The sequence below is a fragment of the Lissotriton vulgaris genome, chromosome 1_2 (genome assembly GCF_964263255.1).
Source record: "Lissotriton vulgaris chromosome 1_2, aLisVul1.2, whole genome shotgun sequence".
Classification (NCBI taxonomy): Eukaryota; Metazoa; Chordata; class Amphibia; order Caudata; family Salamandridae; genus Lissotriton; species Lissotriton vulgaris.
Window position 1 is genome coordinate 168,543,034 of NC_141686.1, and position 26,690 is coordinate 168,569,723.

Genomic DNA, 26,690 nt, shown 5'->3' on the forward strand with positions numbered 1-26,690 from the left:
GATAAAGAATCCAGGTGGATGGATTCTGCTGGAAGGAAGGTTTGTGGGACTTCGGCTACGTCTATGAAGGCGGCGAGTGCTACGGCCCTGTTGGGGCGCTACGACCGCGCACTCTGGGAATCCCTCCAGCAGTTTGTGGAACACCTGCCTCGCGACAAAAGAGAGGATTTCCAGGAGGTGTTCAACGAGGGGATGTTGGTGGTGAATCAGGTCATCAGTGCTGCGGCCGATTCTTCCCTCCTGGCGGCGCATGGCTTCTGCCATGGGATTAACCAGAGGCGCCGTGCTTGGCTCCGCCTCACGTCATTAAAACTTGACGCCCAACAGAGGGTTGCCAATTTGCCATTCTCCGGCGAGACTCTGTTCGGGAAACATGCGGATGACCAAATGGACCGCATGAAGGCTGAGGCTGAGACACTCACGGCTGTGGGCCTGGAGAAGCCCAAAGAGACCAAGAAATCTTACCGACCGTTCCAGAGGCGGTTCAGTGGACAGGGCAGAGGGCGTGGCCAACCTTCGGGACAGCAGCAGTCCCGAAGGCCGTTCCAGAAGCGCCAGAAAGGCACAGGAGGCCAACAGTCAGCAACAGCGACCAAAGGCCCGGCCGGGTCTAGGCCCTGAGCGCTTACTTCACCTACATCCGTTACCCACTCCGTGGGGGGAAGCGTTCAATTTTTCTGGCAGAGTGGAGAAAAATTACTCAGGACAAGTGGGTGCTGAATATTGTTTACAATGGATACAGTCTTCGGTTCACCAGCCCGCCTCCAGCAATTCCGCCGGTCAGCTCGCAGTTTCAACTGCGCGAGCTTCAGGCCGAGGCAGATATCCTGTTAAGGATAAGGGCAATAGAAGACGTGCCTCTGTCTCAGAGAGGAAGAGGTCTGTACTCCCGGTTCTTCCTTGTTCGCAAGAAGGACAAGAACGAGTTCAGGCCCATTCTGGATTTGCGCCAGGCAAACAAGTGGATTCGCAGGGAAAAGTTCAGCATGCTGTTGTTGCATCAGATTTAGCCTCAGTTGCAACAGGGAGACTGGCTATGTGCAATAGACCTACAGAATGCGTACTTCCATGTGCCCATTGCACACAAACACAGGAAGTTCCTGCGATTCCAAGTCGGCGCCAATCATTCTCAATACACAGTACTCCCATTCGGACGGAAGTCTGCGCCGAGAACATTCTCGAAGTGCATGTCGGTGGTAGCAGCACACCTGAGGAAGAACAAGGTGTTCGTTTACCCGTACCTGGACGATTTTTTGATCAAGGCCTCCTCCTTCTCGGAAGCTCAAGCACACTTCCAGAAGACGTGCGTTCTCTTGAACAAGCTGGGGTTGCACATCAACATGTCCAAGTCTGTCCCGACTCCGGTCCAATGCATACAGTACTTGAGAGCCTCCATCAATATGCTGTCAGCAAGCGTGTCTCCTTCGGAGGAGCGACGCTTATCACTCCTTCGGAAGGCTCAGGCTCTTATGACCACTCAATCTACAACAGTGAGGACGGTGTCTTCTCTACTGGGATCGATGGCCTCTTGTATCTTCCTAACGCCACACGCACAACTGCACATGAGACCGTTGCAAGAGTGCTTGGAAGACCAGTGGGATCAGAGGAGAGGATCTTGGGACGACAAGATACAACTGTCTCTGCATACTCTTCAGTCTCTGAAGTGGTGGTGTTCGGCAGAGAATCTTCTCAGAGGGGTTCCCTTCCACAAGGACATTCCCACGCAGACTGTCTTGACGGATGCCTCCCTCCACGGCTGGGGGGCGCACTCCGGAAACTTACAGATTCAAGGAACGTGGTCCCCGATGGAGTCCACGTATCACATCAATTTCCTGGAACTCAGAGCTGTTCACTTGGCACTGAAGGCCTTTCATCCGTCCTTCCAGACCAAATCTCTGCTTGTACAGACGGACAATACGACCACGATGTATTACCTCAACAAGCAGGGGGGTTCAAGATCACGCACTCTGTCACAGGAGGCGCAGGCGATCTGGCACTGGCTTCTGGCCAGAGGACTGACGATAACGGCTACCCATCTACCAGGTGTGCAGAATGTTCAGGCGGACGCACTGAGCACACTGATTCAGGAAAACCACGAATGGGTCATAAACGGCGAAGTACTAGGAGAAGTCTTCGCAAGGTGGGGGACTCCAGACGTAGATCTGTTCGCCACCGCCGAAAACAGCAAATGCCGAGACTTTGCCTCCAGGTACTACTAGCAGGGGACGCTGGGGAATGCGCTATGGATCGACTGGTCGAACAGCTTTCTGTACGCTTTTCCACCCATTCCCCTGATTCCGGCCGTACTCATAAAGTTCGCCCGGTCCAGGGCACGGATGATACCCATTGCCCCGGAATGGCCCAGGCAGTGGTGGTTCACGGACCTGCTTCACCGGTCTCTCCTTCCTCACATACGGCTGCCGTGCAGGCCGGACCTTCTCACGAAATTCAGGGGGCAGATGTTGCACCCCAACCTCTCGTCTTTGAGTTTGGCGGCATGGCTCCTGAGAGTGCAATATGGCCATTTGAATCTACCTGAAGATTGCATGGACATACTGAAGGAGTCTAAGAGGCCTTCCACTCGAACTTCCTATGCTCACAAGTGGAAGAGGTTCTGTATCTGGTGCAAGTCCAAGAACTATGATCCGACGACGTGCAAGGAAGATGTCATCCTCCCTTACCTCTACATTTGGCGCAGTCTGGACTTAATGTTCACTCCATTAAGGTTCATCTTGCTGCATTGACTGCCTACAGGAAATGCCCTTCACAGACTTCCTTTTTCCAGATCCCTGTGATCAAAGATTTTCTGGAAGGATTGAAGAAAGTATTCCTTGTCAGGCTTCCTTTGCCTTCATGGGAATTGAACGTGGTGCTGTCCAGGTTGATGAAGGAGCCTTTTGAACCTATTCATAAGGCTTTGTTGCAGCACCTTTCCTGGAAGGCGGCGTTCCTCGTGGCCATTACATCGGCCCGCACGGTGAGTGAAATTCAGGCGTTGTGTTGCCAAGAAACCTATACTGTATTTCATGCTGCTAAGGTTGTTATGCGTACTCGCCCTAAATTTCTTCCCAAGGTTATTTCTGATTTTCATGTCAACCAGACTATAACTTTGCCTACGTTTTATCAGAATCCTTCATCTCCAGCGGAAAGGTCTCTACATTCCCTGGATGTGAGGAGGGTGTTGAAATTTTATCTGGATAAAACCAAAGATATTCGTAGGTCAGACCAATTGTTTATCAATTATGGATCGGTCAGGATGGGTCTTGCTACCTCTAAGCAGTCCATTTCTAGGTGGATTGTGTCCTGCATACAGTTGTGTTACAAAAAAGCTAATAAGACCTTAGGAGGTAAGCCTATGGCTCATTCCACCAGGGGCAAAGCTGCCACGACAGCCTTGCTCCGTAACGTTCTGATTGCAGTAATCTGCAAGGCAGCCACTTGGAAGTCGGTTCATACCTTTGCTAAGCATTACTGTCTGGACACTGATGCCAGGACAGACGCTCAGGTTGGGCAGGCTTCGCTGCGAAATCTGTTCGCACAGTAGTGGTGTTCATTTTCTTCTCTCCACCGCCGCTTTGGTGTGGGGATGGGCTTGCCATTCTATTCACTAGATTATGACTATACACAGAGATCCCCTACTACAGAAGGAGTAGTTTGTCCTGTAACTCCAGTTCTGTAGTAGGGGTATCTCTGTTATAGTCATAAGCGCCCTCCCGCCTCCCCGGTGGAGAAAGTTATTCATGTAAGGAATGCTACAGGTCTGGCGTGTTACGCCTTCAAAAAGAACTGAAAGTAAAAGGGACCTGCTGTGCATTCTGGGATACTGGGAGAAGTTCTGGAATGTTCTCTTAAAGGCACGGTATCCTATTTAAGCCACATAATGGCAGCCTATGGGACTTGTCTGTCCATGCCTTCCTCTCTATCATTCCAGAGGCTTTCACTGGTAGAGGCCAGTTTCTCTGTGAAGAAACTGGACAGGCTGTGTTGTATGTGTGGTGTTTTTGATGGAATTTCTAGTTGAAGTACTGGACAGTGTAGCCTGTGGATATAGGCTGCATTATTTGTCTTTAAATTCTCTCTTAAGTGTCTTTGCAGTTCTGCAATTTTTTGACGACTTAAGAGATCATTTTTTATTGCCGGGGTCCACGCACATGGGAGGGACTATTCACTAGATTATGACTATAACAGAGATACCCCTACTACAGAACTGGAGTTACAGGACAGAAACTACTCCATTCCTTCCCCACCACTCTGAAGATTGGGCCTGTTCTTTAACTGTACCAGCCGAATTGTGCCTCCAGTCTTTGTCTGACATTTTCCACTCCATTCAAGGTATTCTTTACTTTTATTGAGTAGTGTTGATGTGCCTCCAATCCACTATTTTATTTTGAGTTTATGCAATGCTTGAGTGATTGTCTCCAATCCTTGGCTCTGTTGTACACTGGTCACCTTTAGTAATTGGTTGACTGTTTCATACTTCTGCTGTAGCTGTGCATTAAGTGATAAGACCTAGCTGCATAACATTGGAAGGGGGCCCTACTAAGTAGGGTCCCCTTCCAATGGTTGAGATATATTCTCCGCTCCATAACCCTTATCTCTCTCCCAGGTGATCGAGCTGTACCGACCTCTAGATTCCCGGCTGGAACATGTGGACTTCGAGTGCCTGTTCGCATCACTCAGCATCCGCCATCTTCTTCGAATCTTTGCCTCTTTGCTCCTGGAGAGGAGGGTTATCTTCATGGCCGACACCCTAAGGTAAACCATCGCTTGAGTGTGTGCATGCATGCTACATGCACTTTGTTTCTTGTAAGTCACTTTAAGCATTTCCATCCTTCTGTTGGAGGAGGTGATGAGATGGAAACTGTGTCTCTTGAGAAACCCAGGTTTACACCAGGTATAGAGGTAGTTTTGGGAAATCCTCAAAGCTTTCAACCTACAGGGGTTTTTGATTTTAAGTTAATTACGCTATTGCTCTTTCATTTTTCCTTTATACTGCATTTCAAGTTGAGGATGGATGTTTTTGGGACAAAAATCTGGTTAGAAGCATGCGTGCTGACCCTGCTATTCAAAGGTTTGGACAGGTGTTTCTTTAATGTGTATCAAATAGTGCAGCCTATATTGAAACAATCAAAAAATTCAAAATGTAGGCTGTCTAGTAATTCGGAAAATAGAGTGACGCAAGTGACATGAATTTGCAGTGAATAAAGTGCCAAAGTGTCAGAAGGTGACTGAGTGTATTATACATACAAGTGACAAAACAATACGTAAATTATGCAAGGAAAAATTATGCAGGGAAAAAGACAATGTTCTGGTCCAAACAATATATTCTTTCAGTATCTCTAGTCCAAGCAACGATTGCTTAGCAAATCCAAGAACAATGAGTCCTAAGAGTATATGCACAAGTGCATCCGTCGACGTTTTAACCCTGACAAATGCACAGTTAGGGGAATGTCATGGCGGGTCGTCTTCAGGACAAAGAGAACAAGTGATGAGACAGCCAATTCCATATGTGTTTATGGATTATGTTAACAGTGTCAACTGAAGGATTACAAAGACACTCGATTCATGAAATAGGCGTAAATATCCTGACAATGGACCTTTAGCGAATACTAGGACCGTGATCTGGAAAGGATGATTCCAACAGACCGTCTGAGGTGAAAGCGCTGTTGTGTTAAATCACGTTGAAATTATACTTGAATAGGTAGAAATAGCCCAAGATAATTGGCTAGGTAATCTTGGAGACGGTATAATTGGCCAAGGAAACTGATTAGAAATGGAGATATCCATTCAATTTGGGGGCATCCATGTGGTCACTGGATAACCGTGGTTGTAATTTGATTCTTACAAACGAGCCGCAAGGTGAATTGCAACTTTGCGGCTCGTACACTGTTCCTTTGTCGTGAAGAAGACCCGCCATGACATTCCCCTCATTGTGCATTGGTCATGGTTGAAACGTCGACGGATACACTTGTCCATATACTCCTAGGTCTCATTGTCCTTGGATTTGTTAAGCAATCGTTGCTTGGACCTGAACATTGTCTTTTTCCCTGTATAATTTTCCCTTGCATAATTTATGTATCGTTTTGTCACTTGTATGTAACATACACTCAAAACACCTTCTGTCACTTGCGCACTTTATTCACTGTAAATTCGTCATCTGCGTCGTTCTATTTTTTTAATTACTATACAGCCTACATTTTGAATTTTTTGATTAATTGAAAAAAGAAAAGTACAAAGTTTTTGATACTGCCGCAATTTTTTTTATTGTTTGTTTTCCAACTTCTATCCTGAAAAATTCATTGATTCTATAAAAATGTTTAAACTGTAAAGAAATGCTCTCACCCAACAGAACCAATTGTTACTTACTATATATATGCCTAGGTTCTGAGGGATACTGGGTTACCCCGTTGCTTTCAACAACATATTGAAACAAGGCATTTATTGATGGATATTATAGCTTATTACTGTTTTATTTATGCTTCAAAAATCTTTGGTAAAACCTCTTCATATAAAACTTCTTTGGACACCAGTGATCTGAGTTACTTCAGATCTATATCAGTTCTCCCTTTCTTGGACGGGGCTGCTGAAACGGCAACCATTTACCACTACAGCGTCATATGGAGACTAATACTCCACTACATTCGTTCCAAGATAGTTTCCGACCCATACTCTGTACTGGGATCGTGGTCCTTTCAGTTTTGATCGGCATCGCTGCATGGTGGACAGTGGCTGATTTCACTAGGCCTATTAGTGGTGTTTACCACTAGCATCGATAACGTCAGCAAACTCTGCAACTTCCACATTTGTTGCAGTGCTCTTGGCTGGATCTCTTCCTTACTCGCAGTAAGCCATCTTGGTTCAAATCCCACTGGGTTAATTTCTCGGGTGTTCCTTGGAGTAGGTCCTATCTCCTTTACACTTTGACATATACCTTCGTCCTCTCCCTCATCGGGTACATGATCAGGGTTTTACTTTCTTTACATCTGCAGATGGTACTTTGATTCTTTTTTACATCAAACAGGGAGTCTTACTGGAGGCCTCTAATCTCCCTATGGTTGTAAACCTCACAAGACGCTGGTTGAGCAGACAAGTTTTAAAACCGAATCCTTCAAAGTTGGAAATCTTCCTGACTGAAAGTTTTCCAAACTGATGAGACCCTTCTGTGCATGCAATAATTGTGCAGAACGTAGGAGACTTTTGCAGCGTGAATCTTTCTGGATTTACTATGCTGTGCATTATTCCGCGGTTGGGTCCGGAATCGTAGTCTTTTCTTTCTTTTTTTTTTTTTTTCCCGTAGCCCAGGTGGGCGTCGACTTCATACCTTCTGGTGTACTTCCTGTGACTTTGGCACGCTTCCTGCAGAAGCTCCCACCTTTGGGCGCCATCTTCAGATTCTTTTTTCCGCTGTTGGATCCGGATCGTCACCGAAAGGCTCCAGAGTTTTTGGAGGAAAGACTAGGAAAAAGACGCATTCTACATGGAAAAGATTGGAGAAGACTCCGAGGAACAAGATCACTGAGCCGGGATGACGACGACGAAGAAAAAGGAGAACTTTGAAAAGTTCGACGTCCAAAGGAGAATGCGCACACAGGGGACTCCCTGAGCGCAGGAATGGACAAAATACCTTTTAAATACTGCCGTAACTGCCACCACAAATACGCGCAGAAGGACCAGCACCCGGTCTGCAACCTCTGCCTACCGGTTGACCACGAGAGCAAGGATTGCAACACCTGCTCCGTCTTCACCCCGAAGACACTCAGGGTTAGAGAGAGACAGAGAAGAGCCAACTACACCATGCAAGGCAAAGGCCAACCTCCGTCGCTTCGGGACCTGGGCCTCTCCAGCGACGAGGAGGACAACATCGCAGAGGGACCAGATAACTACAGGGTCGTAGAGACCGATAAGAAAACATCTAAAGAGGTAGGAGAGACGTCGACCCCCTAAACCCCGACAGACTCTTGAAAGTCTGAGTCAGACTCTCGAAAGACAGAGTCTAAGTCCACGAAAGGAGCACCAGCGCCGAAAACTCGACAGCCACAGTTGCATCCAAGGACAAACAGCCCAGTGAATCCTTTGAAAAGGACTCAGACGGCGAAAACGGGCGAGAAGCCAAGGTCTTCGAAGAACGTCCCCGAAAAGGCCCGCTCGACTTCGAAGGAGAAGGACCCAAAGGCCGCTTCGACGACGGCGCCGAAGAGATCGGCTGAAACTTTCGACGCCAAAATGGAGAGAAAGAAGAGAAGGCTCGAGGCCGAAATGGATAACATCCTGCAAAGGAAGAGAGAGTTCGACGAGAAAATGAAAAGGTTCACGATTCCGTCGAAACTGCCGCCGACGATCGTCCAAATAGGAGAGGAGTTCGACTTCGAAGAGCCGCCGAAGACACCCGAGCCCCAGGAACACATGGAGGAAGAGGGCCTGTACTACGAAGAAGAAGGCGATGATGACCAGCGGACAAGTTTCGGCTCGGCATCCTCGATGGCACAGAACCTGGATTGGCAGGACCTCGACGCCGAAAGCCCAGAAAAACATGTAGAGATGTACCCCTCGAGGCCTTTGCCACCAGATGACATTGGGGTCTACTACATGGTCATCAGGAACGCGGCAATGGCTTATGGAGTAAAACTGGAGGAAGAAAAACTAAAGGCATGCTTCCTCTTAGAGACCCTGTTCCCCACTCAAACAAGGAGTCAATTCCTCCCCATGTTCTCAAGTGTCCTGGACCAAGGGAGGGAGGCATTCAAAGACTCAGCGACCTGCAGGTCTGTCACGCCTAGGACGGAGAAGAAATACAAGAAAGCCTCTAAGGACCAGGGATCCGTCACAGCAGACTCCATTATTGCGGCAACAGCCAGGAGAAGGGCAAACATGCCAACAACCTCAGGCCCACCACCAGACAAAGAAATTAGGAGGATGAACCTAACTGGGAGGAAAATAGAGAGGAATGCAGAGGTACACTGGCGCATGGCAAAATCAAATGCCCTACTAAGCAGACACCAGTACCAGCACTGGGACGAGGTCGGACAGCTGCTCAAGCACCTCTCTGAGCAATACCAACAAAGAGCGTCACACCTGGTGGAGGAAGGAAAAAATTTAGGAAATTCCTGCCTGAAATGAGCCTTGGATGGGGCTGACACATCCAGCAGGCTTATGATGATCGGGGTCCAAGAAAGAAGGCATGCCTTGCGGAGGATCTCAGGCTTCAAGCCGGAAGTACAGAACAACATTCTGAGCACTCCCAACAATGTTGGGGGCACCGGTGGATGAAAAACTCACCTAGCTCAAGAAAGAAAATGAGACTGCAAGGTCCATGGGGGCCTTACAGTTCAGAGGAATGAGAAGGGGTACCCCGACACGGAGACCAAACGGAAGGGGGGGGGAACCAGCCGGGAACATTACACCAGACATTCCAGCAGGCCTATCAGGGCGACAATCAAGCACAGCAGGTCCAGCAGAGACAAACCTGGCAGTACCAGCCTCGGGGCCAGTCCTTTCGCGGGAGGGCGAATGGACGAGGGCAAACAAGAAAAGGGGGCCAGCAACCCACCTTAAAGGGACTCCGTCCCGCAAAGCATGCCCACCCACACGACCCCTCCGAGGGTGGGGCACAAGGTCAACAAAAGAGGGTTACACGAACAAAACATCAACAAACATTTAACACCAGTAGGAGGCAGGCTAAAACATTTCTTCCAGGAATGGAAGAAGAGAACCACAGACAAATAGATACTCAACATCATACAGTTTGCATACTGCATAGAACTGGAAAAGAAACCACCAAACAGAAAACCAAAAAAGAAGGCGCAGTCAGCAAAAGAACTAGCGCTTCTCCTAGAGGAAGCACAAGAACTCCTCCAAAAGGAGGCCATCGAACCAGTTCCATTCAGAGACTGAAACAAGGGAGTGTACTCAAACTATTTCCTAGTACCAAAAGTGGACGAAACGCTAAGACCCATCCTGGATCTAAGGTTCCTAAACCAATACATAAAGACACAAAAAGTCAAAATGACATCCCTACAAGAGGTCATTCCTCAGATAAGGGACGGAGACTCGTGTCCACCATAGACCTCAAAGGTGCCTAACTACACATTCCCATGAACAGGCAGCACAAACATCTACTAAGATTCACCGTCAAAAAAGAACACTACCAGTTCACAGCCCTAGCCTTCAGACTAAAATCCGCACCAAGGGTCTTCACCAAGTGTCTCACTGCTGTGGCAGCGCACCTACGGAGGGAAGGGATTCATGTATACCCTTACCTCGACGACTGGCTAATAAAAGCAAGTTCCCACAGGACATGCAAGGAACACTCACAGCGGGTCACAAAAACACTGACAAGCCTGGGATTCTCCATACACTGGGGGAAGTCCTCAATGGAACCAGAGCAAGTGAATATCTTCCTAGGTGCACAGATCAACACAATACAGACCAAGGTGTTCCCCACAGTCTCCCACCGCACCCTAATACGCAGACTCTATGACGCAGGAATCCAGGACAAGGCCCTCAACTGGATCTGCTCCTTCCTCTCCGGGAGGACGCAACGGGTCAGACTCCCCCCTTTCCTCTCAGACCCCACACCTACCACCTACGGAATCCCCCAGGGAACCTCCCTCAGCCCAACGCTCTTCAACGTCTACATGGCTCCACTTGCCCCCATCGTCAGAACCTACGGACTCAACATCGTGTCATACGCTGACGACACCCAGCTCATCCTCTCCCTATCCAACGAGCCCAACACCGCCAGACGCAACTTTCGAGAAGGTATGGAAGCCGTCGCCAAATGGATGAAAAACAGCTGCCTACAACTAAACACCAACAAATCAAAAGTACTCATCATGGGCCCAAACCCCGACGCCTGGAGCGACACCTGGTAGCCCACCGCCCTCGGAAACCCGCCAACCCCCACAGACCACGCACGCAACCTGGGAATCATCCTGGACTCCGAGCTCAAAATGGACCGCCAGATCAACTCTGTCTCATTTCCTGCTTCCACACCCTCCGCCTCCTTCGTACGACCTTCAAATGGATCCCCCTCGAACACCGAAAGACAGTCACTCACGCCCTGGTCACCAGCTGACTCGACTACGGCAACGCACTCTACGCCGGAATAAACAAAAACCTCATCCGCAAGCTACAGAACATCCAGAACGCCGCCGCAAGACTGGTCCTCAACCTGCCAAAACACTGCCACATCTCCCAGCACCTGCGCACACTCCACTGGCTCCCCGTCGAGGCGAGAATCACCTTTAAGATGCTCACCCACGCACAAAAGGCCCTCCACGGCACCGGACCAGCATACCTGAACAGCCGGCTCAAATTCCACGCACCCCAAAGGACCCTACGATCAGCCCAGCTCTCCTACGCCGAGGTCCCCCGCACCAAAAGACCAGATCGGGAGGCTGCTCCTTCTCCTTCCTCGCGGTTAAAGCATGGAACGCCCTTCCGCTCCACCTCAGACAGACATCGCTCCCCATCTTCGCAAGAAACCTCAAAACCTGGCTCTTCGACAGACCCCCTCCTTGATGGAATGGAATGGAACCTGAACCCCCCCCCCCCCCCCCCCCCCCAGCGCCTTGAGACCCTTACGGGAGAGTAGTTGCTTTTTAACAAACTCCTAATTGATTGATTGAGCGACAAGAGAACTCTTGCCCTGCTGAAGGAGACACGCCACTACTAGAAGTGGCGAGCTCTGACAGTGAGGACAGCAAGCAAGATCATGGGGATGATGGCGTCCTGCATACACCTGGTCCCCAATATACGGCTCCACATGAGACCATTCCAGGAATGGCTGCAATAACAATGGTCACAAGCTACAGGAAGTTGGGAAGATCTAGTGGTTGTAACGTACGCAGTGCAAGAGGAGATAACGTAGGAGAACATAACAAAATGGAAGCCTTTAACACCACCAACCCCAACGGTGAACATCACCACAGACGCATCCCAGATGGGATGGGGAGTACACATGAACAAGCTCAAGGTGAGGGGTCTTTGGACTCCAGCAGATGCGGTCAGACACATCAACTACCTGGAACTAAAGACTGTGCTCCTCGCCCTGAAGTCCTTCCAGAAACAACTGTACAACCAGAGAGTGTTGATACAAATAGACAACACAACAACAATGTTTTACATCAACAAACGGGGAGGAACACAATCAGTTGCACCATTCAACCTAGCGCAGAAAATATGGAGATGGGCCATCCCACTCAAAATAGACCTACTAGCCATACACCTACCAGGAAAGGACAATGTAGAAGCAGACAGGCTCAGCAGACAGACATCAGCATCCCACAAGTGGGAGCTCTATTCACAGCAAAAACGCAAAGGCTATTCAAGAGGTGGGGGAGCACCAACAATAGACCTATTAGTGACACACCAGAATGCAAAATTCCGGTACTTCGCATCCAGGCAACCAGATGAACAATCCCAGGGGAATGCCCTATGGATAAGCTGGTCAAAAAACATTTGCCTACGCTTTTTCCCCGATACACTGATACACAGGGTACTCAGCAAGTGCAGAACCAGCAACATTACCCTGATCCTGGTGGCACCACAGTGGGCAAGGCAGACCTGGTACTCAAAAATAATGGAAATGGCACAGGGACCACCCCACAAGTTCGGTAAAAGAAAAGGCTTACTCTCCATGCAAAACAGAGAAGTACTACACCCAGAGCCTGAGCGCCTCAGCTTAGCGGCATTGCTCCTGAAGACATAGAGTTTGCACTCCTAAGACTACCGGAGAGCATGCTGCGGGTGCTACGGGAGGCAAGGAGACCTACCACACGAAAGTGCTATATGGCAAAATGGAAAAGGTTCACACAATGGTGCAGCATGGAGAAGCTACACAAGAAAATGACAAGGGAATCAACGGTGCTAAAATATGTAACACACATGCTGAAAGCAAAACTAAGTTCATCCTCGCTAAGAGTACACCTAGCAGCGATAGTAGCCTACAGAAGAGAAGAGACAGGAAAGAGCTTCTTTCCGGTCTCTCCTCTTGTGTAGGCTAGGATTCCTGGAAGGGGCAAAAAGGATTCCACCACCTAAGACGATGCCGCCACCGGCATGGATCCTGAATTTAGTCCTAACAATGAAGACAGCCTTTCTGGTGGCAATCACCTCGCTGCGCAGGGTAAGCAAGCTGCAAGCGCTGACGCTGCAAGAACCCTACATTCAAATACACAATGACAGGGTGGTAATGAGAACGGATCCACACTTTATGCCAAAGGTGGTGTCAAGGTTTCACATGAACCAAACAATACAAATACTGAGCTTCTTTCAGAAACCATCCACAAGCGCAGAGAGGGCACTGCACACTCTGAACGCTAGAAGGGCAGTAATGCATTACATGGAAAGAACAAAAGAGCACAGGAAGACAAAGCAGTTCTTTTTGTCCTTTGCAACCAGTTTCCTGGATAGACCAGTAACAAAAGACACCATCGCACGATGGATCGAACAAACAATACAATTCTGCCACAAACAGGCAGGACAAGAACTAACAGAGGGGGCACAAGCCCACTCGACCAGAAAAAAGGGAGCAACAATAGCCTTCCTGGCTAACACACCTATTCAAGACGTATGCTTGGCAGCACCATGGGCTTCAGTGCACACGTTCACTAAGCACTACTGCGTGGATATACAAATGAACAAGGAAGCACAAGTAGGACAGAAGGTGCTTCAACACATATTCAATAACCAATTCTCATCTTCCACCTAGCTGCCACAAACATAACAAACCGTTACAAAGTCTATGCACAGCACAGTGAATCCAGAAAGATTCATGCTGCAAAACAAATAGTTTCTTACCTGTCTGTGTAGTTTTGCAGCTTGAAGATCTTTCTGGATTCACTAGCGAACCCACCCACCTCCGCCAGAAAGATGAGGCTGGAGAAGAAGGTGGAAATACAAGATATGAAGTACAAACAGACACTTTAAGAGACAAGATGATAAATCATTTACTTTAAGGAAGAACTTGAAAACCTTGCCACGGATTCACGAACAGATCACAAAAACAAGAAAAAAAGAATCCGAAGATGGCGCCCAAAGGTGGGAGCTTCCGCAGGAAGCGAGCCGAAGTCACAGGAAGTAAACCAGAAGGTGGGACGTCGACGCCCACCTGGGCTACGAAAAAAAAGAAAAGACTACTATTCCGGACCCAACCGCGGAATAACGCACAGCATAGTGAATCCAGAAAGATCTTCAAGCTGCAAAACTACACCGACAGGTAAAAAACTATTCGTTACTGGACTCCTCTGTCTTAAATCCAAAGTTTCTATTACCCTCAAATCTTTTTTGATCACCTTTGCCTTCCCCAGTGATTTTTTTTTTCTCCATTTGGTTCTCACTCCGGATTTCTGTTGTGAACACCTTACATTCTCAGCTGGACCTCTGGAATTCTCTGTGTGTCGTCCTCTCGGCCAAGTCCATCTCCAGGTTACAGTATGTCTATGACTCTGCTGCACAACTCCTTTTCGGACGTAGAAATCCTCTCATGTCTGTGAGAATGTCCATTCCATCCATTAGCTCCCAAAACGTAAAAGAATTAAGTCATAAGTCCTAATGTTTAATCGTCGGTGTTTCTTCCCAGCTTTTAACCAAGTGCTTCTTCCGCTACACACTGTGCCAGACCCTCAGATCTCCCAGTAGGCCCCTGTTTGTGGGGGCTGCTTGTTCTGATACCCTGATGGGCAACTGGCCTAAGCCTTACTCTTGCCCACCGGTGAATACGCAGGTGACCAGGTGCCACAGACTGATGCCATGCGATCCTGATTTCCAGACACAGCGTACTACTTCACAAGAGTATGGCGGTCCAGGCTTCCATCAGCGTATTGAACCTAAATTCCTTCCCTGGGATCAATGTTGTTTGCGCCACCTCACCCCTCCAGAGACGTGGAGAGAATCCATAATCTGGACCCAAAAGAGCATCAAGCTCTTACATTGATCTGGTGGGCGAAGAGCTTTTTGTGGGGTTCTCTAGGGCAATGAAAGGAAAGATGGCGCCAGAAAGGACACAGCCATGGTGGATGGTCCTCTGCAATAAGATCCGTTTGCATTGACCAAAAAGCAGGCTCTGGAAGGACTAAGGGCCCATTCCACCCAGTCCAAGGCTGCTACCACCACTCTGTGGACACACGGCGTGCCTTGCCTTGGCATTTGTCAGGCCGCGACATGTATGGTCGATCACACATTCACGAAGTACTACTGCCTTGATGGGTCTCAGCTGGACCTCTGGAATTCTGTGTGTCGTCCTCTGGGCCAAGTCCATCTCCAGGCTACTGTATGTGTAGGACTCTGCTGCTCAACTCATTTTCAGACTTAAAATGGATATTGTCACTGACAGGAGTGGTTTTCTATCTATTGGTTTCCAAAACTCAAAAGAATTGTCATAAGTTCTAATGTGAATAGTCTGTGGGACAGTCTACAGGTCGAGCTGGAAGCGCATGATTTCGGATCTTTTTGGTCTGAGCCCACTCCACAGTCTGCTTTGGTGTCTATTCGAAAAGTGAAGAGTCCACGGCTAAAAGCATCCATTAGAAGAACGGGTTAGTTATCTTTGGTGACTCTCTTTCAGACGGCTACTCTGTCTAACTGCAGGTTTCTCACTGTTCGCCCACCTCCCCATTCTGTGGATGGGTCTTTTCTGAAAAGGTCCCAAATTAGACATCTGCACACTGGCCCCTCCAGTTGTTTTGTGCTCTGCTTCTGAGGGGCGGAAAGCATCAAGCCAGAAACTGATGGGGTGGGGGTGGCGCTGGCGCTGGTATACAGCTCTGCTCCGTCATTTCTGGGTTGGAACGAAGCCATAGCGGAGCCGCACTGCGCCACCTGGCGGTGTGGGGGGAGCACTGCTTGGAAAATGTATGCATCGAGTTACACGCCTGGGGATATTCTAAAGGGGATGAGCGTTATGGTCTAGAAGGGAAGTAACGTGTTGTTTTGGACCAAAATCTAAAGGTTTAACACAGAATGAGGATTCCCCACAGTAAAGTGCAAATGTAGCCGGAATTGGCAGGGGCAGCCCTTAAAAGCAGGCGGTAAAACAAAATGTAGTGGACACCAAATCCGAGGGGGAAAAAAGATTACATTTGCATAAAAATAAAATAGAAAAAAAAAGGTTCGACTAGGGTGTGAGTTTGCAGCTAGTTTAGGCACTCTCTGCCCTGGGCGTGTTACTGTGCTCCAATGTGTGGTGCTGACAATGAGGCCTGTGCTGTGATCTGGTGTCTGGCAGGAAGGCGAAGAGTGGCGAGTTTAGGGGGAAGGGGAGGTTGGACTAACTCCTGCCAGCTGTGGTCCGACTGCAGGGGATGGAGGGCCTGTTTACATTCCAGCTGAAAGACTTTTGTCTTTTCTGTCTCTCCGTGGAGGGGGGAGGGGCTGAGGGGTCTCCAGCCTGGAGGGGGAGGGTGGGATTTTGAGCCAGCTCGGCTCGATCCACATACTTTGGGAGTGAGAAAGGAAAGAGATCCCGTTGCTGTTTTAGTTGCCATGGCAACCATTGAAAATAACCCATTTAAGGCAATTACATGACCTCATAGGAGTTCAGAGGGCTCCGACCCCGACCTCTCAGCTGGCAGAGTTCGACTCTCCCTTTCCTCGCACTGCTGTGATATTCGTGTTTGATATTACGTGAGCCCAGTCTTCTGTAAGCAACACCCTAAAATCCCGTCTAAAGCTCCCACCCCGCAAAGACGCTACCCCCAGGAGCGGGTTACACATTCCAACATGTGCACTGCAGACCGTCCAGAGAGCAGTGAGAGTGAGACTCGGCTCCCTCAGTGAGCGCGGGGGCTGTGGAGCAGTGAGACTCTGCTCCCCCAGGGAACACGGGGGATGTGGAGCAGTGAGACTCTGCTCCCTCAGTGAACGCGGGGGCTGTGGAGCAGGGAGACACTGCTCCCTCAGTGAGCGCGGGGGCTGTGGAGCAGTACGGCTCTGCTCCCCCAGGGAACACGGGGGATGTGGAGCAGTGAGACTCTGCTCCCTCAGAGAGTTTGGAGCAGTGGAGCAGTGCGACTCAGTTCCCTCAGAGAGTTTGGGGCTGTGGAGCAGTGAAACTCTGCTCTCTCAGTGAGCTCGGGGGCTGTAGAGCAGTGAGACTCTGCTCCCTCAGTGAGTGTGGGGTCTGTGGAGCAGTAAGAGCTCCGCAGGGACTGTGGAGCAGTGAGACTCTGCTCCCTCAGTGAGGTTGGGGTCTGTGGAGCAGTAAGAGCTCTGCAGGGGCTGTGGAGCAGTGAGACTCTGCTCCCTCAGTGAGCGCGGGGGCTGTTGAGCAGTGAGACGCTGCTCTCTCCGCGGGGGCTGTGGAGCTGTGAAAGCTGCGTGGGGGGGGGGGGGGGCGGCTGTGGAGCGGTGAAAGCTGCGCGGGGGTGGCTGTGGAGCGGTGAAAGCTGCGCGGGGGCCGGCTGTGGAGCGGTGAAAGCTGCGCGGGGGCCGGCTGTGGAGCGGTGAAAGCTGCGCGGGGGCCACGGCTGTGGAGCGGTGAAAGCTGCGCGGGGGCGGCGGCTGTGGAGCGGTGAAAGCTGCGCGGGGGCGGCGGCTGTGGAGCGGTGAAAGCTGCGCGGGGGCGGCGGCTGTGGAGCGGTGAAAGCTGCGCGGGGGCGGCGGCTGTGGAGCGGTGAAAGCTGCGCGGGGGCGGCGGCTGTGGAGCGGTGAAAGCTGCGCGGGGGCGGCGGCTGTGGAGCGGTGAAAGCTGCGCGGGGGCGGCGGCTGTGGAGCGGTGAAAGCTGCGCGGGGGCGGCGGCTGTGGAGCGGTGAAAGCTGCGCGGGGGCGGCGGCTGTGGAGCGGTGAAAGCTGCGCGGGGGCGGCGGCTGTGGAAGCTGCGAAAGCTGCGCGGGGCGGCGGCTGTGGAGCGGTGGAAGCTGCGAAAGCTGCGCGGGGGCGGCGGCTGTGGAAGCTGCGAAAGCTGCGCGGGGCGGCGGTGGCTGTGGAAGCTGCGAAAGCTGCGCGGGGCGGCGGCTGTGGAAGCTGAAGCTGCGAAAGCTGCGTGGGGCGGCGGCTGTGGAAGCTGCGAAAGCTGCGCGGGGCGGCGGCTGTGGAAGCTGCGAAAGCTGCGCGGGCGGCTGTGGAGCGGTGAAAGCTGCGCGGGGGCGGCTGTGGAGCGGTGAAAGCGGCGCGGGGGCGGCGGCTGTGGAGCGGTGAAAGCGGCGCGGGGGCGGCGGCTGTGGAGCGGTGAAAGCGGCGCGGGGGCGGCGGCTGTGGAGCGGTGAAAGCGGCGCGGGGGCGGCGGCTGTGGAGCGGTGAAAGCCGCGCGGGGGCGGCGGCTGTGGAGCGGTGAAAGCCGCGCGGGGGCGGCGGCTGTGGAGCGGTGAAAGCCGCGCGGGGGCGGCGGCTGTGGAGCGGTGAAAGCCGCGCGGGGGCGGCGGCTGTGGAGCGGTGAAAGCCGCGCGGGGGCGGCGGCTGTGGAGCGGTGAAAGCCGCGCGGGGGCGGCGGCTGTGGAGCGGTGAAAGCCGCGCGGGGGCGGCGGCGGCGGCTGTGGAGCGGTGAAAGCCGCGCGGGGGGCGGCTGTGGAGCGGTGAAAGCCGCGCGGGGGCGGCGGCGGCTGTGGAGCGGTGAAAGCCGCGCGGGGGGCTGTGGAGCGGTGAAAGCCGCGCGGGGGCGGCGGCGGCTGTGGAGCGGTGAAAGCCGCGCGGGGGCGGCGGCGGCGGCGGAGCGGTGAAAGCCGCGCGGGGGCGGCGGCGGCTGTGGAGCGGTGAAAGCCGCGCGGGGCGGCGGCTGTGGAGCGGTGAAAGCCGCGCGGGGCGGCGGCGGCGGCTGTGGAGCGGTGAAAGCCGCGCGGGGCGGCGGCGGCTGTGGAGCGGTGGCGGCTGTGGAGCGGTGGCGGCTGTGGAGCGGTGAAAGCCGCGCGGGGGCGGCTGTGGAGCGGTGAAAGCCGCGCGGGGGCGGCTGTGGAGCGGTGAAAGCCGCGCGGGGCGGCGGCTGTGGAGCGGTGAAAGCCGCGCGGGGCGGCGGCTGTGGAGCGGTGAAAGCCGCGCGGGGCGGCGGCGGCTGTGGAGCGGTGAAAGCCGCGCGGGGCGGCGGCGGCTGTGGAGCGGTGGCGGCTGTGGAGCGGTGGCGGCTGCGGAGCGGTGAAAGCCGCGCGGGGGCGGAGCGGTGAAAGCCGCGCGGGGGCGGCTGCGGAGCGGTGAAAGCCGCGCGGGGCGGCGGCGGCTGTGGAGCGGTGGCGGCTGTGGAGCGGTGGCGGCTGTGGAGCGGTGGCGGCTGCGGAGCGGTGAAAGCCGCGCGGGGGCGGAGCGGTGAAAGCCGCGCGGGGGCGGAGCGGTGAAAGCCGCGCGGGGGCGGCTGCGGAGCGGTGAAAGCCGCGCGGGGGCGGCTGCGGAGCGGTGAAAGCCGCGCGGGGGCGGCTGCGGAGCGGTGAAAGCCGCGCGGGGGCGGCTGCGGAGCGGTGAAAGCCGCGCGGGGGCGGCTGCGGAGCGGTGAAAGCCGCGCGGGGGCGGCTGCGGAGCGGTGAAAGCCGCGCGGGGGCGGCTGCGGAGCGGTGAAAGCCGCGCGGGGGCGGCTGCGGAGCGGTGAAAGCCGCGCGCGGGGGCGGCGGAGCGGTGAAAGCCGCGCGCGGGGGCGGCGGAGCGGTGAAAGCCGCGCGCGGCGGCTGTGGAGCGGTGAAAGCCGCGCGCGGCGGCTGTGGAGCGGTGAAAGCCGCGCGCGGGGGCTGTGGAGCGGTGAAAGCCGCGCGCGGGGGCTGTGGAGCGGTGAAAGCCGCGCGCGGGGGCGGCGGCTGTGGAGCGGTGAAAGCCGCGCGCGGGGGCGGCGGCTGTGGAGCGGTGAAAGCCGCGCGCGGGGGCTGTGGAGCGGTGAAAGCCGCGCGCGGGGGCGGCGGCTGTGGAGCGGTGAAGGCGGCTGTGGAGCGGTGAAGGCGGCTGTGGAGCGGTGAAGGCGGCTGTGGAGCGGTGAAGGCGGCTGTGGAGCGGTGAAGGCGGCTGTGGAGCGGTGAAGGCGGCTGTGGAGCGGTGAAGGCGGCTGTGGAGCGGTGAAGGCGGCTGTGGAGCGGTGAAGGCGGCTGTGGAGCGGTGAAGGCGGCTGCGAAGGGGCGGCGGCTGTGGAGCGGTGAAAGCTGCGCGGGGGCTGTGGAGCAGTGAAAGCTGCGCGGGGGCTGTGGAGCAGTGAAAGCTGCGCGGGGGCGGCGGCTGTGGAGCGGTGAAAGCTGCGCGGGGGCTGTGGAGCAGTGAAAGCTGCGCGGGGGCTGTGGAGCAGTGAAAGCTGCGCGGGGGCTGTGGAGCAGTGAAAGCTGCGCGGGGGCTGTGGAGCAGTGAAAGCTGCGCGGGGGCGGCAGCTGTGGAGCGGTGAAGGCGGCTGTGGAGCGGTGAAGGCGGCTGTGGAGCGGTGAAGGCGGCTGTGGAGCGGTGAAGGCGGCTGTGGAGCGGCGGCTGTGGAGCGGTGAAGGCGGCTGTGGAGCGGTGAAAGCTGCGCGGGGGCGGCGGCTGTGGAGCGGTGAAAGCTGGGCGGGGGCGTCGGCGGCTGTGGAGCGGTGAAAGCTGGGCGGGGGCGTCGGCGGCTGAGGAGCGGTGAAAGCTGCGCGGGGGCGGCTGTGGAGCGGTGAAAGCTGTGCGGGAGCGGCGACGGCTGTGGAGCGGTGAAAGCTGTGCGGGAGCGGCGACGGCTGTGGAGCGGTGAAAGCTGCGCGGGGGCGGCGGCGGCTGTGGAGCGGTGAAAGCTGCGCGGGGGCGACTGGAGCGGTGAGGGGCTGCTCTCTCTGTGAGTTCGGGGGCTGTCCCTTGACCGGCTTCATCACCTTGGAGTCCTTTATCCCACTGCTGCGTACCCCTGTCCCTGCTGGCCTCTCCTCTCACTGTGGGGGCCCTTACACTGCCGTCGTCGTCAGTGCAGGACCCCATTCCCACTGCAGTCTCAGCAAGGTCCTGTCTCTTCTGTGTTCTCACTGCTCAACTCTTTCACTGCACGGTCTCGCTGGGCACTGCATGTCCCCTTTACTCACTAAAGGCCCCCTCTCACTGCGGGATCTCTGCAGGGTCCCTTCAATCCCGTCATCTCACTGCAGAGTCTCAACAAGTCACTCCTCTTCTGTGTTCTCACTGCACGGCTCTTCCTCTCACTGCAGGGACTCGCCTGGCACTGCTGGACCCTGCCACTCCTTGCAGGCCTGCACCGCCCACTGCCGGGTTCATTCTGGAGACTTTGTCTCTCCTCCTTCTGACTTCAGGCCACTTCGTCTTAAACACTGCATGGCCACATGGGTCACTGTCGGATCCTTGCGGGATCTCCCTCTCACTGCAGCCTCCTTCCTGTCACTGCAGCCCCCTCTTGTCACTGCAGCCCCCTCTTGTCACTGCAGCCCCCCTCCTGTCACTGCAGCCCCCCTCCTGTCACTCAGGGCCCCTCCTGTCACTGCAGCCTCCCTCTACTGCATCCCCTCTCCTGTCACTGCAGCCCCCTCCCGTCACTGCAGCCTCCCATCACTTCAGTCCCCCTCCCGTCACTGCAGCCCCCTCCTGTCACTGCAATCCCCTCCTGTCACTGCAATCCCCTCCTGTCACTGCAACCCCCTCTCCTGTCACTGCAGCCCCCCCCTCCTGTCACTGCATCCCCCTCCTGTCACTGCAGCCCCCCTCCCGTCACTGCAGCCTCCCATCACTGCAGCCCCCCTCCCGTCACTGCAGCCCCCCTCCCGTCACTGCAGCCCCCCCTCCCGTCACTGCAGCCCCCCCTCCCGTCACTGCAGCCCCCCGTCCTGTCACTGCAGCCCCCCGTCCTGTCACTGCAGCCCCCCTCCCATCACTGCAGCCCCCTCCTGTCACTCATGGCCCCTTCTGCCAGGTCCTTTCTCGCTGCAGTATCGTGGGTTTTGCTACACCATCGTTTTTCACACTGCTTTATGTCCCCTCACTGGGCTCCGGAGTAGCGTTCTACTCGCCGAAAAAGCGCTTCAACACCCCATCAGGTGTGGCAAGCGATATATAAATACAAACCTTTTTTCCCTTTCGAACCAAATAACGGAATAAAATATCCACCACTCAAATTACTTTAATATTTCACTATACAGAGCTACTTATATTTGGTAATCATAAGGATCTTTGGGGCCCCATTCATTGGCCAGTTGAAATGGGTCCGTCCCCGGTTGCGGTCCAATCTGCCCGCAATCTAGGTATAATTATTGATAACAAATTATCAATGCGTGCACATGCCACAAAAACGGCCGCAACTTGTTTTGCCATCCTTAAATGGTTAAGGAAAATACTTTGGCAACTTCCTGATGGGGCACAAAGGACAGTAATACAGGCCTTAATAGGGTCTCGATTGGACTATGGAAACATTCTTCTCCTCGGAACCAATAAAGACACTATTAACCGTCTGCAGATTGTACAGAACGCCGCAGCTAGGGTGCTTCTCCATCTCCCAGGGCGTACTAGCATCTCAGAACACCTGAAGAAACTGCATTGGCTGAAAGTCGCCAACAGAGTGAAATTCAAAGCACTCTGTTATATGTTTAGGATCAGTATGAATGAGGCACCTTCCTATCTATGTAAACTGGCTCAGAAATATGTACCATCACGCGCCCTTCGATCCATGACACAAGCTAAATTTGATGTCCCTAGAGTTAAGCGAACACGTCTGGGTGGACGCTCATTCTCTTATTTGGCCCCTATCCTATGGAATGCCCTTCCACTTAATCTGCGGTTGGAATCAAACTACCTCCAATTTCGCAGGGGAGTGAAAACTTGGCTTTTTAATCAGTAACTCTCCCTCCTCCTAAGTCTCAGTCCCCTTAATCAGATCCAAGGCGCCGGGAAACCCTCAGGGTAGCTGTCGCGCCATACAAATGCACAAAATAAATAAATAAATAAATATGCTAATTCATCATAAATCCTTTATGGGTTCCGGAGTAGTGTGCAGCTTGCCGAAAAAGTGCTTCAACACCCCATCAGGGGTAAGTAAGCGCTATATAAATGCATTTACAATATAGTACAGTCAAAGGTCTCTCCTCTCACTGCAGGGTTCCTCCGAGAGGAGCAAGGTTCTTTGTCTTTCTCAATCTTCCTCACTCCCTCTTCTCTCTGCACTTTCTCTCTCTCCGCAGTTTCCCTCCCCTCATTACAAATCCTCTGCCTCGATACAGGCCTCCCCACTCGCCTTTTTGTCCCCACTACAATCCCCTTCGTTTCCCTTTGCATCTTTTCTTCTAATTTTTCACTGTGTTCTCTCTCTCCGTTCTCTCCTCTTCCGATTTCCATATAGTGTTCTGCTCGCAATATTGACAGGAAAAGTCCTACCTTTAAGTCTCCCTCACACGCACTCCCTGGACGTTTCCTCTGTCTCTCTCTTCCTCTGCCCCTCCTAGGCTCTTCTCTTTTTTCCCAGCCCCCCCCCCCTTCTTTGTACAGGTTTATTCTTTCTCTCCATTTCTCGGTCTTCGTTGTTTCTGTGGCCAGCCCTCTGCTGTAGGGTGGGTTACCATCTGACTGGTGTGGCCCAGACGCCCAAAACAAGCCCCTGAGGTCAGATCCCTCGAGAGGGGCCTATTCCGCCCCAAGAGCAATGATTATCCGTGATTTATGTGAGACTCTGGGCCCCACTTCATATTCCATCATTTTACTGTACGCCATTTCCGTGGGCTGCATTTTTATGTCGATGCCTGTAGAAAAATAGGCGAAATTTGTCAAATCCGGAATTGTTTCCCTTTGAATACAAAGTTAAGTCAACAGGCATTTAAATAAATGATTTTAAAAAGTCTTTGAGTGCTGACTAATTGATTGTTAAAGCGAGCAGAGGAATGACTGCCTTGTTGCTAAAAAGAATGGAGATTTTTATACAAATTCCTTGTCACCAACCAGCTCTTCGCCTTTCCAGAATGCAAAACACACACAAGTAGCCGGAATTTGTATCCAAGAAAGGTGGCAAACCCATGTCTCAGGGCTCCAGTCGAGGGTAGACTCCGTCTACCACACTATTTTCAGAGGGTTGACGCCATCTACCCCGCTGCAAAGCCTGCCACTTTCAGTGGAATGCCTAGTCTTTCCTACTTCTCCCAGAATTCACAGAAATATGCTGAACTCGTCCCTGCTGTGATTCTTCTGACACCAGGACACTTTCAGCAGCTCCTGTATGTTGTCTGCTTTTGCTAATCAGATTACAGTTTACACCCATAACAAAGGCCCATCAGGCCTCCTTGTGTTGAGTATCCTGGCTGGGAGCTATCTGGGGCCTCACACCTAGATGCAATGGATGGTAAACAAGGACACCCAGCTTATCACTTCAAAAGTACTTGAGAGAGGCAGCTTTTGACTTTGTTCAGTCCCTGTTTCTGAGGGATGCATGCACTGTAAGAATGTCAAATGTCTTGGTCTCGCCCAGTATTTACACAAAGAGCAATTTAAATAACACTATTTTGTTTTAATTCTTTTAATGTGCTATAGTGCTACTCATCCCAATGCAGGTGTCAGTACTTTACATCGCACAATTCATTGAAAATAAATCCTATTTATGCAAATCAATGTAAAGGATGTGTTACGTAATACAATGACATTTAAAAGATGTAGTAGTCCCATGTCTTCCATACCTCACTGTGCTATATTAGAAAGATTACAGTTTATGAACTGCAAGTAACTAAAGGATCTCGGTCTTAAAAGCAGTAACTATCTTACCCGTTTATATAAAATAAAAATCTGTCATCTAGGTGTTATACAATGTGCTTTCAGGAGACAAATTAACCCTCCATGCTACTTTGATTCAAAACTAGGACTAGGCAAAACACAGATCTCTACAACAAAGACGTTATCCTCCAGAGTGATGTTATTATTATTGTTCCCAGAGATTTAGTTGGCATGCAAAGATCTCTGCAGCATGTACCTTAACCCCATAAGATATTTTAAAATATAGACGTTGTTACTAATTAAGCAGAACAGATTTACTGCCACGTTTTTCTTTGTTGGCAATTTCTTCGTGGCATGGTCAGAAAAAAATAAATGTATAAATTTGAGGCTCAGGTTTTGCATCAGGGTTGCGTCGATATTTTGGAAAAATCCCAAAATAGAATTTAAATATTGTAATGCGCTCAATTGTACTAATGATATATCTGCTAGATCTTAGGTTCTGGTGAGGTCTTAAGAAGTCTCTGCCTGTGAGGTCATGGAATGTGATGCCACTTCCTGTGATGTGATGCACTGTGATATCACGTGCAATTATGTCACTTCCTGTGATGTCACACCCTTTCTTCCCTTTATTAAGGACTTGAGCCCTGCTTTGTCTGCTGCCTCTTCCTCGTTTGAATCTATCTCACAATGTCTCTCGAGCCCCTTTGTCTCCTCTTCCTCCATGGGTTCCATTCTCTGTCTTTCTTCCATTTGATTCCTTGTCTCCGGTTTCTCTCCGTCACTCAGTTGCCCCTCATTGATGTAGGGTCGCCTCATTCAGTCTGCGTTAACTGCAGGCTGAGCCCTCTCACAGTACAGAGTGGCAACACTTCTGTGGTGGGAGCCCACTGCCATAGGTGAGTGTGCCTCCAGAGTAGGCTCCCTCCTGCTCCACCCCAAAATTCCCTCCAGCCCACTTTGCCTTCCAGCCTCTGCTCACGCCTGCTCTGCGAGGCATGCTGTAGTAGGGTATGCTGTAGAAGTGCTGTGGAAGCCTCCACCCATATTTTTCATTGGTTGGTGTCATTGTCCTTGGTAAATGCAGGCTTCCGATTCAATATGAGGCTTCTTAGTCCCTCCTTGTTACCGCCCTGTCTCCTTTTGTGACCGAGCATAACGACTGGATCTTTTACTTGCAGCGTTACACAGTCTCCTTCATAAGTCAATAAGCACTATTTTCAGCCGGCTTTGGCAATGGTGGCCGGGTGTTGATATTTGCATTGCGCTTTCACTTTAACAGTAGCTGCCGCCCCACCCCGCGAGTGCTGTGTGGGGGCGGTCGCTATTGTTAAAGTGAAAGCTCGATGCAAATATAAACAAGTGGCTGCTTTTGCACAATGGCAACAGCTTGTTATCTAACTGGTAAAAGACCGTCTAGTGAGTCCTCTGTAGGCATTTTATTTGCTTTATTAGGTCTCGCCTGTCGATGCGCATGCGCATCGAGCAAGCGAGACTATGGGGGCTTATCCACTCTTTGTCCAACTTGCAAGGAATCGTGGCGATTCCTTGCAGTGCCCGTGACTTTTAAGCTCAATGCGCATTGAGCTTAAAAGCGCGTGCACATCAGTTCCCTCATCCGCACGTCGCATTTCTCCTCCCCCCTCGCCCCCTCCCCTGCCCGCCGTGTCGCATTTCTCCTCCCCCTCCCCTTAACTGTCTTCCCTTCGTCTGTTCCCTCTCCCCGCTCCGCCCCCTCCCCTGCCCGCCGTGTCGCATTTCTCCTCCCCCCTCCCCTTATCTGGCCTTCCCTCCGTCTGTTCCCTCTCCCCGCTCCGCCCCCTCCCCTGCCCACCGTGTCGCATTTTTTTTTAAATTTGTAAAGCTCTCTGGCGCCCTGTTCGCGCAATGGAAAATTTCCTACACTGCCGTACTGCATGAAATTCCATTTTGCGGACGTAGGTGTTATTTACGCCGGCAGATAGCCGCGCCACATACGCTCATGGCACCAGCATCTTTTATTTAAAAAATATAGTAGAAAACTGGTGTTTGAAATCTTATTGTAATGCTCTGTCAAAATTAGGTATCTATTTGTTTCTGAATAGCACTCAACCCTGCGGCTTAAACTATTTCCTCGCGCTCCCAATTGAGTGAGTTGAGAGAACTGCGGCGC

At 52.5% G+C, this 26,690-nt stretch overlaps 1 protein-coding gene across 3 annotated transcripts in view; it reads left to right on the plus strand.

The window, feature by feature from the left end:
* The window catches only part of DENND2A (DENN domain containing 2A), a 370,372-nt gene that overhangs the window by 253,923 nt on the left and 89,759 nt on the right, over positions 1–26,690 (plus strand). For all 3 annotated transcript variants that reach the window (XM_086953048.1, XM_086953046.1, XM_086953049.1), the window contains one exon: positions 4,607–4,755. In XM_086953048.1, coding sequence (XP_086809174.1) covers positions 4,607–4,755 — 149 coding nt within the window. The remainder of the gene's footprint in view (positions 1–4,606; positions 4,756–26,690) is intronic.